This window comes from Haliaeetus albicilla, chromosome 13 (genome assembly GCF_947461875.1).
Source record: "Haliaeetus albicilla chromosome 13, bHalAlb1.1, whole genome shotgun sequence".
NCBI classification, from domain to species: Eukaryota; Metazoa; Chordata; class Aves; order Accipitriformes; family Accipitridae; genus Haliaeetus; species Haliaeetus albicilla.
In genome coordinates, this window is record NC_091495.1 from 30990908 (window position 1) to 31005527 (window position 14620).

General features: G+C 35.3%; 1 protein-coding gene across 11 annotated transcripts in view; it reads right to left on the reverse strand.

The window, feature by feature from the left end:
- Nucleotides 1-14620, reverse strand: part of RYR2 (ryanodine receptor 2) — a 456061-nt gene that overhangs the window by 140923 nt on the left and 300518 nt on the right. For all 11 annotated transcript variants that reach the window (XM_069800675.1, XM_069800669.1, XM_069800667.1 and 8 more), the window contains 8 exons: nucleotides 14399-14504; nucleotides 9935-10078; nucleotides 7740-8013; nucleotides 4845-4959; nucleotides 4130-4262; nucleotides 2806-2909; nucleotides 1268-1403; nucleotides 386-572 (listed from right to left, as the gene is read on the reverse strand). In XM_069800675.1, the coding sequence (XP_069656776.1) occupies nucleotides 386-572; nucleotides 1268-1403; nucleotides 2806-2909; nucleotides 4130-4262; nucleotides 4845-4959; nucleotides 7740-8013; nucleotides 9935-10078; nucleotides 14399-14504 (1199 nt within the window). The remainder of the gene's footprint in view (nucleotides 1-385; nucleotides 573-1267; nucleotides 1404-2805; nucleotides 2910-4129; nucleotides 4263-4844; nucleotides 4960-7739; nucleotides 8014-9934; nucleotides 10079-14398; nucleotides 14505-14620) is intronic.

The following is a 14620-nucleotide window of genomic DNA, read 5'->3' on the forward strand; positions in this document are numbered from 1 at the left end:
GTAACAGCTTACACATGGGGGCTTCCTGTTAACTAGTGGCCTTTTAGCAGACTAACACAGAATGGAATTTGTCCCTAAAAGACTGCAGTGACATCTGCATTATTACCATTTATCTACCTCATTTTGCAGCAGGGGATTCATTCTTAACTGACTGACAAAGAAGAAACAGAATTCTAAAGATGATTTAATATTTAGAGAGAGCAACTTAAATTAACAGTGCAGAGGAAGCACTAATTGGCAGAAGACAAATCTCTACCCTCCACTGAATCCAAGGAAGAATCCAGCTGATAATTCACATGTTAAAACAAACAAGTCATTTCATGACTAAGATTATAAAACAAATAAACAAAAATGATGGCAATGTAAGCAATTCCACTGCACCTACAGGGTTTTACTAGATCCATTACTTGGGGAAGGTCCATCTCTTGTTGGATCTTCTGATATTTGTATTGCTTCCTCCATGGCAGCAAGTAACCCATTGCCTCCTTCTCCTCTTAGAGCTGGACCAAAACATTCAGGCCGACGGATAAGCAGTCTGACTACAACATTAGCATTCTCCTCCACACTCTCTCCTACCACATAGAACAAATATCAAGATTTAAGATTATATCAAAAAGAGTTCTGAAATACAATCAGAAAAGAATACACAAAAGTGCAGAATGTATGCATCAGTAGATACTTTTAACTACAAAACAGTTCAAATATCATGACAAAGTTACATAAACACACAAACATACTCCTCTATTATTGTAATAAAAGCTATGAAATAAAACATGTGATTTAATTCAAAATTAAATAGAGCCAAAGAAGAAACTACATAATAAAGGATGTTTAAAGCATCACTGAAGCTACTGATTTGTAGTAAAGACTCACAGTCAAGTGAGAGAGTTAGTGAGGGGACCAATATAGCTGCTAAACATTAAAATTGGGCTATCTAAATCTTCATCACAAGATGAGGGTTTGGCTCTATGTCTAGCATAAGTTTTATCATAAAAAGATTTAGGACTCTCTGCTCTACTTCCAAAGGATATGCGGGCATTTCAAAGACTAAAGATGGATCTAAAAAATGAGTTATAGGCTCATAGGACCCTATATGACTTGTGAAATTAGTACCTAAGTCACTGTGTGTCTTGCATAATTCTACTCTTTCTGCAAACTGTCCTTTAAATTTACAGTAACTTATCAAGTTAGCTTGTATTACTATTTTAAATGACAAACTTATCTGAACATTAGAGGAAGTTATAAAATTTATATGCTTCTACTCTACCATTGCAAAAAACAGCAAAACGAAGAAAATCCAAATATCGCTCTCCTTCAACTGGATTCCATCCGATGTCTGGGTAGCCTTTAGAAATCAACAAAGGACAACTCTGCAATCCACATCCAGCCAAGTAGCGAACCACCTAAAAGCAAGGTAAGATGAAAAAGATATTAATTGTGAAAAAGAAGAGAAGTGCAATTTCAAAGGGAAGCATCCTTATACATTGTCCCGGATATGGTGTCCACATTCTGTTATCCCCGACAAAATGACATCATACTTAGCGCAAATCAGAAGAGCAGCCTCTTTCTTAGTTCACTTTCCCAGTCTTCTCCTACTTCTGCCATGAACTGCAAGACCTTACTTATCTCAATTCCATTTTTTCTCTCTCTAAATCACTGCTTTGCTATCTATATCTCATTTCTCTTGCAACCCTGAATGTTACAAATTAGTCAATTTTGTAATATTCCCCAATTACACACTATCCACATTTGAAATCACATCTTCTAATATAACTCACAGGTCTACTCTTTTATTTTAACCGTTCCTTTTCACTTGCTTTTCTTCTTCCTTTCCTTTTAAACACACAGCAGTAACACTCCCTGTAATTCAGACCTATAGTCTCAATAGTAGTTTTCAGTTGGCCCTCTCCTTTCTGAATTGTAAGAATTGTAAGCATAGCCTTTAACTAAGTTCAGACAGCTTCTTTTTGCTGACAATTTATAAGAAGAAAGTCTGAAAATGTTCTTTTAAATACATGTGGTCCACGTTCCTATTCCAAGAAAGGATCATCTACATTTATATTACTCCGACAGATGCTTTCCTATGAAGGTTATAGCATCTCCAGAATTGGAGGTCTTCAAGAACAAATTGGACAATATATTCCACTGTTTTACTTGCTATTAGAAAGTGTTTTTTAATGTCTATCTTGAATCTGTCTTTCCATTATTTAAGCTGCTTTTCTTATCCACTGCTGACATAGCAACCATTACGCTATTCCTTCTTGCAGCAGCAATTTACATATTCTACACAATTGTCACATGCTCTCTGGAGCTTTTTATTCTTTAGTCTAATTAATCCCAATTCCTTCAATCTTTCCTGAAGCAAGTTTAAATGTTAGGAGAAAATACAGATAGATATAGATAGATATCTCTATGAACATTTGTCATATATTGTAAGAAGTTTTCACAAGGCTTCTAGTAATCCTTATTGCATTATGCCACCACTGCATGTCACCATCAAGACAGAACAACAAAGAAAGATTTTAGCAGCGAAGTTTTGTTGGGTATGGACTTCACTATTCCCAAAGTAAGAGCTGCCCTTGAGGCAATTCCTTCTGGTTACACCTGTGCATGTAATAACCATAAACTCAGTTCAACTATCCAGACCACCAGCAGAAAGAACAAACAATAAGATCCTGATAGTCTTCCTCTGAAAGGTACCTAAAATTCCCATATAATTCTTATAATCTTGGATTTTGATTCCAGGGAATTGGAATCTTCCCCTCTCTACAAGGGGAAAAAACACTTGATGAAGAAACTACCAACCTTCTCCAGATCAGGTTCTCTTAAAGCTAATGCAAGTTCATTGTTATCCATCACAGAGGCTGCTGCAACATCTAAAGGAGTTGATCCTCGCATAGAAGGAGAGGCTGTTAAAATAACATTTAATTGCAACACCAACTTAATAAAACCCAACAAACTCATAGGAAACACATTAACAATATTCTTTAATAAAATATAATATTTTGTTGCTAGTTAGCACATGATTATAAGCATATCATTTATACCACTCAGTTTATAAAAAATAATCATCCACTCACATGAAATTTGACACTGATATGAAATCAAAATACAATTTAGATGCTCAAACTAGAAACTACTTTTCTTCCACATTCCTATTGTCATCAAATACTTCGTTTTAAGATTTCATTCTTTCTAATTCTCCTAACTGATGCAACTTTGTTTAGAGGAAAGGGTAGCAGGAATTTTATATCTACAACACTGGCATTTTATCAAATATATTGAAATACAAAATATCTTTGGGCTTTAAAATGTAATATTATATGTTACCCATTTCATTAAAAAATGGCAGTCATTATAGCATTAGAAAAAGCCCAAGTTTTTATATTAACACTCCAAACGCATTTGATTTGGGCACTTTCTCTCCAAAAAGATTTTCAGTTTATGTTTCTGTCCTTTACATTAATAAGGTATTTGAGATCATTTTAAAAAATTACTATGATGATTCTAAATAATTATATATTCTCAATTACAAATACTAAATTAAATAAAGGATAAAAGTGTCTCCTCTATAACACTTCAGCCTAGAAAAGAAAGGCTAAGATTTTAAGAAAATTTCAAGGTTCATTTCTGGGCATCTATACATGCATACCCAAGCAAATGAGCTCTGTATTTCTCCCGCTCCCATAGGTGTATACTGAACAGTCTACAGAAGAAAGTGAAGGGGAGCAAGCTTGAACAGTGAGAAGTAAGCCCTAATGAAATGGTGCCAACACTTACTTATGATTCCCATCATCAAAATCAGGACTCTATTCTGTTCCTCAATATGTGCAACTAAACACTGACTCTCTCTTAATATCCAGGCATATACAAAAAAGCATACACTAAACTACCTCAACTTACTGCTACTGTCAGGGATCTGTTTGGAGTTAGCAATACAGGTAATGAAGTTATTTTTGCACTCAGTAAAGGAGAAACTTCAACACAGAGAGCACAAACAGAGGGATGCAGAAAAACACAGGTGGTTTTATGTTTTTTTATATATATATGTATGTATGTAAATCAGCAGAGAGTTTGAAGATTTTGGGGTTTGGTTTAGAATCTCAAAAGCCACACACTTATTACTTACCAAGGCCAACACTGCTGTTTTCCAATAAATAGCTAAGATGATCAAACATAGCTTTTTGATTCTGTCTGCTGATGCGGCAAAAATAACATAGAAAACGACAGCAGTTTGCCACCATCTTTGGGAAAGTGATTTCCTAAGAAGCAAATAATAGCAGACAAGCTCAAACTCTAACTCAGGTATAAAGCTTGCAAAAGATCATTTATATAACAGCCTTTCAACAGACTAATATTTATGCATTGTATTCATTGCACTTCAGTGAAGTTAACTGTTAAGGTTTCAACCTGGAATCAACAGGGCTTTCTCAGCAAGTAAATAACTCCTTAAGCCCCAAAGACCAAGGTATAAACTTGAAAAACAAGAGCTGGGATCACCCATAAATTCTAGATTCAAACATGAAAGAATGTGAATGCTTAGATTCAGAGTAATACTGCATCAATTTTTAATTAGTTTCTAAAAAGATCTCCCCTTTAAAATCCAGTAAGCATATAAAGTGCTATTTGCAGTTTTTTCTTTAAAGCATCTGAAATTACAATTCTAGTTATATCTTCCTCCAGAATAGAAGGGTAGATTTTCTAAAAACTTAGTCAACTATTGTGCTAATGGAAATTAGCAAGAGGTTATGGTCTCAGTACCTCCCGTGACAGCTCAGCACCTTACAGGATAAAGCTTTGAACAGCTATATTCTAAACTGTCTTCTAACAGTGAATTGCTTTACCTTGGATTCTCCTCCACCAAGCACATTTACCATCACTTCCATGACAGTTTCATGCATGCCTAAAGCTCTCATGAGATTTGGATGTTGGTAAAATACTTTATTATTCATGATGTCTCTACAGGAAAACAAAATAAAAAATTGGATTAAAATGTTATGGACCAATAGTTTACCTATTATGTTATTTGCAAAGCTGATTCACTGTGCAATTCTTCACCACTTGAGGTGAAAATTTACCTCGGGGACCTTTTCAGGTTAAGTCTCAATCTCTCCTGATAGTCTATTTTTCTATGCATGTGGTGGAAGAACCTGACCTTTCTTTTCCCATATTATAGTTATTGCCCTAATCACCACTTGATTACACCAGAGTAGGATGCTCTTCTATTTTCATTAGAAATTCCATCCCAGATCTAAAATTATTTTCTGACAAGACATGATCAAAACTGCTATATTAGCTTAAATTTCAAATTCAACTCATCAATATTTTTGACAAAGCATTCTTTTCAGAATATTTGAACCTTGACACATTTGACATCTGCCATCAAAAGCAAGAAAAAACAATTGTAGGGGAAAGAGAATGTATATCCCGCTATCCTCTAAGCATCAGAAACAGAAGCTGCATAAAAATTAACCTTAGTTCATGTGTTACTGCTCGAAAGAACTCTTCTCTCCTACATATTTTAGCAGAACAGGTTTACAAATACTAAAACCAGTCCTGGAGATTATAATGTCAATATTTTATGCAGAAACGTTACGTCCAATAAAAATGTCTGGTTTAAAAAGTAATTAGATTTCTAAAAACTGTAATTAGTCTTGAAATCACACACAACCCATAAATAAATATGAAAGCAATCAGGTCATGGGAGAAAAGGACTTGCAAGTAACTATAGAAAATACTGTTGACAACTGTTCACATTTCATTGTACTTTTTATAGCAGTCTTTTTTTTTCTGACCTAAAACTCCTGCAATCAGACAAGGAGAATTTCAGCCTTATAAAAGATGAGACATGAAGAGGACTGTTCCATCACTCTAAAAGCTACAAATCAACAACTATCAGTCATGCAATAGAATGCACGCACTATGTCTGATGTAGGTGGCACTATCAGAGTTTTTGACTCCCAGTAACAATCAGAAAGATTAGCCGATTTTTCCGCAAAGCCTACAACCAGACTTTGTATCAGATATGATAAAGGATAGGCCATGCCTCCAAAAGTTACCCATATCATCTCCTTTCTGCACTAGTGCTTCATGCTGTGGAAAAACACCTCAATGGCATCAATCTGCCAAGTTATTCTTAATTCTTACTTGTCTACAGCAGCTTTCTTTTACAGAAATACAGTACCAAAAGTCAAAACTTCACCTCACAGGCTGGCCAGCAATATTACACTACTTTGGGAAGTACATCCACTTTCAGTGTTCTGTTTAACTGTGGACTGCATTATGAAATGTTACCCTTAAGAAAAAAATCTTAACAGCATTTCTGAGGAAACTGAATTTTTAAGCAGGAATGACTGACACTTCAATTTCTCAGCTGGAAGAAAGGAATACTTTCCACTCACAGCAAGAGACTTGGCATTTCTAAATAGGTGCTAGAGCCCAGGTTAGGCTACAAAAGGTATAAATGGCACAGCTGGGTAACCTACAAGATAAAACAAGACTATGATAGAGGCTACTAAGAAGGGTCATAGGAACAGGCAGTGAGAACACCAGCTTAACAGAAAGTACTCTTTTTTCCGTATACCAGACTTTCCCACATCACCAAAAACATTGTTAAAATTAAATCAGATTCACAAAATCTTAGCTTTTAATTCATAGCAGAAAATGTTGAGGAAAAAATTGTAAAAGAATAAAAAGAAAGCAGAACATGAGATGAAAAACCCCTCTGAGATTGTTTTTTTTCCAGGCACAACAATGCCATAATCTAGTAATCACTCATTTTAGACTTTGTTAACTTAAGTCAAATGTAACAACTTAAATTTGAAGTACAAAGGTGGATTTAGAAATACCAGTATTTTATGTCTTTTGACAGGTGGCAGACTTTCACCTTTGCCAAAGCCTTAGCAATACTAAGACAGTACAAAATTACGTATAGACATTATTTGCATATCTGAAGTTTTCAGTAAGCTCAAAAAAAAGAAAAAGGTATTTGCATTCCTGGCATTCTTTATATAATGCTATCTTTGGTTGTCATTGCTCTTGCTGATTGAGGATTTCTAATAGATCACAGCTGATATTGAATCTCACCAAACATCTCTCAAATGGTAACATTTCTTTGAAAAAAGTGAGAGAAAAAAACTAACTCTTTGCTAGTAGAGATGACCATGGGTTTTTTTACTGTTTTCTTCAATTGTACTCTTTATTAGGCTATATTTCACTATTATTAATGATATAATTAGGAAAATAAGACTGGGTGAACTATTTCATAGTTCAAATAGTACCAACTACATTCAGGGCAATAAAAAATGGCATATGTACAGACATATGTAGACACAACTCCATTAGCTGACTGCTGTGAGCAATTATATATGTCAACAGCTACACGTCACTGCATTCATATAAAATGGACAGTATGCTTCACAGGATTCTTCAAAGCCATACTATTTAAAATATGATAACAAGATATATTTTGTAGTATCATAAAATATTACATACAGGTTTTCAACTTTTATCACAAGAAGTCTTACAGACGTCATTTGCTTCTCTCCAAAAATGATACATATAATGCTGCAAAGGCTGTATCTTACAACTGAAGATACTACACAACTGATACCAGTGTCTGCATTTACACCCATATAGACTATTCACATTCAAACTTCATATATAACCTTGGCTATAACCATACAGCAGATATCAACAAATATCTGTAAATAAAGAGATGTTACACTCCAGTTATTTACCCTAATCCACGAATCATAAGTTTCTCTTCCTCCTTCCCCATTCTGACACTAAGCAAGGAACGGATTTGGCCGAGGGATGCCAGAAGATTGATTGTGTCTTCCACAGACACACTATTTATGGTGTACGTCTTTGGCAGGGCTCGAACCAGGCCACCAATACCATCGTATTGGCGGTGTAGCAATACAAACATGGCCCTTACTAACTCCGGGTCTTCTATCACTGATTCCTGGGCCCAGCGTACCATTGTGTCTGAAATCAACTGCTGAAGAGTAGCTGTGAAGAAAATATATCACAAAATTACCATTAATTGCTCATCTCTGCTGGTAGTCCCTCAGAACCCATTATGCAACATGAACTGGAATGAATTCAATTCTTAAGAAGCATCTTTTTCTTGGTATTTCTTTCCCAGACTACCCAAGGAAAAATAAAATCACACAAGAGAAGCAGAAACATCTCAAAACCATAAGCCTATATTTAAAATCAAAATACAGAAAATAAATCTGATAACATAAATGAAGACATACAAGATGCTCACAAAGTCACCAGATTTATTTCTACATTTTGCTTTCAAGATTTTTCCAGGAACTCAGGTCTGAGGGTTTTTCTTACGTATTATGAAGTAAGACTGGAAAAATATACTGGTAGCACATGTAAATGCTGTATAATTTATTTACATGTCTAGGATGTGTACCCACTCAAAATTTTATAATGCACAAACCAGAATAATTTAACTTAGTCCTTTGCCAAAACCAAAGGCCCTTCAAAGGAAACAGAAATGAAAAGACTCCAATCAAATAAATGGCACATCATCATTTGCATATTTTGAATTCAGTCTCTAATGAAGCAAGAAACCCTTATCTGGTATTTTCACTGACAATCTTTTTTAGTTGGGATTACATATATTTATATTTGGAAAAGTCATTTGTTAAAATAGACAAGCTATATAATATCAGTTAAGATTTGAGACTACTGTTTAGAAAAATTACTCATGAACTAACAGTCAGAACAAAGTATTTGATAAGGAAAATTGAATAATGTTATTTTTCTCATCTCAGGGAACTCCCACTCAGGTTTCCAAGACTTTGTCAGATCAATTCAGGATCCTCTTGAGATATCCTGATAGTTATACACTAGAGAATTTCACCTTCAGTACTTACCTAACTGATCAATTTATTTCCATGTCAAGCAGATAACAACGAAAGTTTGACAAGGGAAATTTGATAATCCCTCCTGAAGTTCAATAAACTGACTAATAAATATCCTGATGTTGAAGAAGGTGGCTGATGCAGACCAAACATGAAAAATATTTCAAATCAGAAATCTATGTGTTGAGACAGTAAAATTATTTTGCAGTAAACCAGATGCAATTTCAGGCTAAACTCAAACCACAAAAAAAAGTAAAAGTACTTAAAGAAAGATATTGAAGGGACAGAGTTTACAGAAAAGAGAATGTTTAACAAAAGAGAATTTGTGCTACGATGTGCTACTACAGGGTAAGGGAAAAAAAGAGTAATAATAGTGTATTTTATTGTTACTCTCCAAACACTCTACTATAGGTACACAGCATAGCACTTTTTAGAATAAAAACACTTCAAAAATAAGTAAAAGAATGAAATGTGTTTGGGATGGTATTTCAACTTGGATGCCACTGGCATCTTGATTCTTATCAAGATGGAAAGGTGGAAAGTGTCAGAAAAATGACAGAGCAACAATCACAGTCAGCAAATCTTTAATTTTAGGTTGGGTGGGGAGGCTTCTCCTAAATACAGCTTTGCAAATTACGGTCTAATTGCAGAATCTTCTTTAATTTGGTAGTCTTCATGCAAATACCGATTTGAAGCTACTGCAGCTGATTTTATGAGCAAGTTCTTATAATCAGAACCTTGCTACAATTAAGTCTGCACTCATTCTACAAAACCCAAGATACATTCTGGAAAAATTATGACTTTAAAAAGGATCAAGGGCGAAAAAGCCAGTAGAAGAAATTTTCCACTACATCCTATTGGGAAGCAAATCTGCCTATCATAGAAAGTCCATCTGAGCTTGTTTTGAGTCAGGGCTACAAACTTTAACGTGTGCAGATGTTACCCTAAAAATCCACGTTGTTTTGGCTGAAAATATATGAAGAACTTCCTTCCCTGCTTCTTTCGCCTTTTGGAATTAGGATACAAGAAGCTGATTTAATTTTGCTTACAGGATGTCTTAGCATCATCATCAACTGGCTTCTCAGCTTGCTTCTTCTTCAGATACGTAACTTTTTCCATAAGATATAGGAGGCGACCCGTAATGGTTAAATCACTGTTTCCATCCAAGGTTCCATCTTCATCTAGTTCAATTCCTGAAATAAAAAAAAAATACACTAAATAGTAAAAGAATAAAATTAAGTAAGTTATACACGTTTTGTATCTTATATGTACAAACATAACAGAAGTGAACTATGTTGTTGTGCTTTGTTAGAACTACAAAAGAGTTTGATATGGGATATGCTTAACCAGCAGTTTGGAACAAGTACAGATCAGGTATATGTGCAAGGCAGGAAACTGCACATAAGAATCATGTAGTCTTATTAATTTATTGTATAAATTGTGTGTTATTATACATAAAGTATATAGTAAATATATTTCTGTGGTCAACTCCCCCAGTATACACGTTTCCATGCTAACACTGATGCCTGTGGTTTGGACATATGTAGCTCAGAAGTGTAGATATAGTCCCTACTGACACAGTATGATTCAACTGATACTAGTAAAGACTAGGAGATTTTTGGTAAAACATATCACGGAAGTGAAAGAACTAAAGTTACAATAAGTATACTTTCTCGTGACCAGTCAGAAGAAAGCAGCCACCTTCATAATAGAGTAGCTCTTTCATGAGATTCCCTAACAAGCTATAAAAATGTAAAAAAAAAAATGCATGTGAGGCTTTATAGAATCACAGAACAGCTGAGGTTGGAATGAGCCTTTAGAGATCATCTAGTCCTGCCTCCCTGTTCAAAGTAGGTTCATCTAGAGCAGGTTGCTCAGGACCACATGCAGTCAGGTTTTGAGTATCTCCTAAGGTGAAGACTCCACAACCTCTATGAGCAACCTGTTCCTGAGTTCCATCACCCCTACATTAAAAAAAAAATACATATATATAAAAGTAGAATTTCCTGTATTTCAATTCGTGCCCATTGTCTCCTGTGCTGTCACCAGTGCCTACCACTGAGGAAAGTCTGGCTCAGCCTTCTTTACTCCCCCTGCCCAACAAGCATTTATACACATTGATACAATCCCCACCATGAATTTTCTCTTCAAGTTAAACAACCCCAGCCCTTTCAGTCTCTCCTTGTACAAAAGATGCTCCAAGAATTTAATCATCTTTGATGGCCCCTCCCTGGACTCACTCCAGTGTGTTCCTGTCTCTCTTGTACCAGGGAGCCCAGCTGTTGGCTTTCTTTGCCACAAGGGCCCATTGCTGCTCACATTCACCTTGTTGTCCACCAGGATCCCCAGGTCCTTTTCTGCAAAGCTACTTTCCAGTTTGGTCCCTAGCCTGTCCTTGCTGCATGGGGTTATTCCTCCCCAGGTGTAGGACTTTGCATTTCCCCTTGCTGAACTTCATGGGATTCCCGTCAGCTCATTTCTCTCATGTTTTTAACTTTATTCATTCATGCATACATTGTCAAGGAATTAAAAATCTTGACCTATACCTATTAGAGTAAAATTAGCTTAAACTAAAAAGGTCATTCAACTATTTTTTCTGGGTTTTTTAGTTTCCAAAATAAGTTCTGAAGTTAAGGGTTTTGTGGGGAGTTCTTTAGCAGACGTGAATTTTATAGGATGTTTGTTCACAACATTACATCATTCTTCTCAATTTATTGCATCTGTTTTTAACTGTCTGATTTTTTGTATTAAATAGAGTTCCATTTCCACTAAAAGTTATTTTGCTATAGTTTGTCCTATTAGAGTAACGGACACTAAAAAGGGATCATCAGTAACTTCATATTTTACACTAAATCATATTACAAAATGCTTTGGATAGCAGTCTCTTCAACCAAACTAATTAACAGTAAAGACACTGAAATATCTTATCAATTAGAAATTACTGAAATTACTCAAATGAAATGTCTGTTTTCCCACAGTTATGCTGTTCCCCGAGCTCTAGTTGTACTTTTCTGATTTGCAAACCGTCAGTATAATTGTCTCTCAACCATTTCACAAGGTCTGAATCCCCACATGGTGGCTGGCTAATCAACCAAACATAGGACTCGGGATGTGTAATTGTTTTACCGATTTTGCAATAGCCATATTTTAAATACACAGCATAATTAACTCTGCTTTACTGTAATGCATCCTCTGACCCACAAAATTAATCTTCTACTTGTAGATTATGCAAATTACTATTTCCCCATAAGAAAAAACAACAAAAATTACAAAACTAGACCAAGTAATTTGAACAGAGGAGAATGATGGTAAAAGACTAAAGAAAAATGGAAAAATCAAAGAGAAAGATAAGGCCTCTTCTCCTTTCAAATGTTATTTCTAAATTCTTTCTTACATGTTCATTTTCTGTCAATTGAGTTTACTTTGAATTTTCCTTTTTTTTTTCCTTTTTCATTTTTCATTTAAAATAAAAATATTTCATCTGAAGTGTCATAATGCACCTTCATCGAGTTTGTGGATTATACAAATTGGGGGACGCAGAAAACACACTCAAGTGCAGGAAGCTCAACAGGGTAGAAGAGGAATGGGCTGACAGGATACTCGAAGTTCAGCAAGGACAATGCAAAGTTTTGCAACTTGGACAGACCAACCCCAAGTGACAACACAGGCTGGGCATGAACTGGTAAAAAAAACCCATCTTTGCAAAAAGAACTTTGGGGGTCCTGTTGGACAGCAAGCTAGAGACTAGTTAGCAGTGCACTCTAACAGCAAGGAGAGCTAAAAATATCCTGTATTATCAGAAACATAATCACTAGCTCAAGGCAAGTGATTATTCCCCAGTACTTGGCACTCATGAGGTGACATCTGGAATACTACATCCAGTTTTGGGTTACCCAATACAAGAAAAACATTGAAAAGCTGGAGAGCATCCAACAATGGCCCATAAAGATGATTGGTGGCTAGACTGCTTGTCCTATAGAGTACGAAGGAACTGGGTTTGCCAACCTGCACAACAGAAGCTTTATGGTGGACCTAATAGCAGTCCATCAAAACTTACAAAGAAGTTAGCAAGAAAATGCAGCCATGCTCTTTTCTGAGGTGAACAAGACACAATTACTAAAACAGGCAGGGTTCCAAACTGACATAAGGAAAAAAAGAAGAAAAATCACCTTTAGGACACTCAAGCCCTGCAACACGTTGCCCAAAGACATTGTGGAATCTCTATGCTTAGAGGCTTTCAAGACGAAGTGCAAAAATCACTGAGCACGTCTGAGTTCAGCCCTGACTCTGCTTTGAGTAGGAGGCTGCATTAAAGACCTTCTGTGATATCTGATACCTTAATAAATGTGATTATTTTAGTCACGCAAATATCTTTGAGATGGACCAATCTAAACAAATTGTCTTGTGATACACAAGAATATCAACTGGGCTTGCTCTACCAAAAGAGAAAATTCATGTATTAGAAAGTCAGATATTGATGTCATGTTTTTATTTATTTGAATATTTTTAAGGTAGTGAATTAAATAATTAAACGTGTTATTTCCTGTTAAACTGGGATCAATAAGGAATGCAATTCAGGAAGAAAAGTTCAGAGATCCTCCTGTCCAAAGCTCCTTCCTTCGCCAGAGTTTTAGTTTAAAAAATACGATCACGCATCCCTGCATTAACTTCTTCTAGCTAATGGGACATGACATCAAACTTCAGCTGCTTCTCTGCTCATGCTGTCTGCTAAGTGTGTCTTTTACTTATTATTTTAATATAGTATGCTGAAGTAAAATGAAAGGATGAGTATCCTCCAAACAGGAAAACAACAAAGTCCTCAATGTAAAGTGTAAGTAAGCATGCATTCCAAACAAAACTACTCTATAACTGAATTTGCAGTATTCATGGATATGAGCTTGACACTTAAGATACACATTTTGGAGCTTCATTTTTATATTGGTATTTTTGTATATAAATCGTTAATATTTCACATTTTAATATGACATATAATTTAACCATTTTTTATTAACTGAAGTGAAGAAAGCAAAACCACAGAATTTTAACTGTTCCTTTTGATTATTAGTCTCTTTCAATAGATAATAAACTTCTATATCCTCACTCATGTCTGAGAAGAATCAGCCACTAATACAATGTTATATTGCGGTTAACATGGCCATAGTCAACTTGATACAGCAAAGATGACCTATACCAACCTATGCAACGGAGGGCAGAGGAACCACTTGAATAACAAGTGAGCTACAGCGTTATCCAATACATTAAGCCCAAAGAAATTCCCACAGAGTTGTATGGGTGAAAAAAACCCTTTTCCCTCATGAAGAAAAACATACTGCATTCCCTTATAGTTTGACCAGATAGAGGATAAGAACATTTCCTTGGTTTTGATAGTATTTATAATTGATATAGTGCAATCTATAGACTACTTAGTTGGTGTTATGTAAAATTATTTAGAAAAAATTGCTTCTAAAGCTAATATAATTTTAAAAGTAAAAATATTCAGTAACAAGACTTACCACAGTGTGTCATTAGGTCTTCATGGAAATCCAAGAGTTGATCCCGAATTTCTTCAGGGCAAGGACAATCATTTTTATCATCTTTAAAGTTCAGCAGCATGTTAATCTTAAAGGATACAAAGGAAAGGCAAATGACACTGATCTCCAAAAGGAAAACCTTTGAAAACAAACAGAAGTCTGCCACACATAGAGCACAACAAAAAATAAATTGTCCATTGTAAG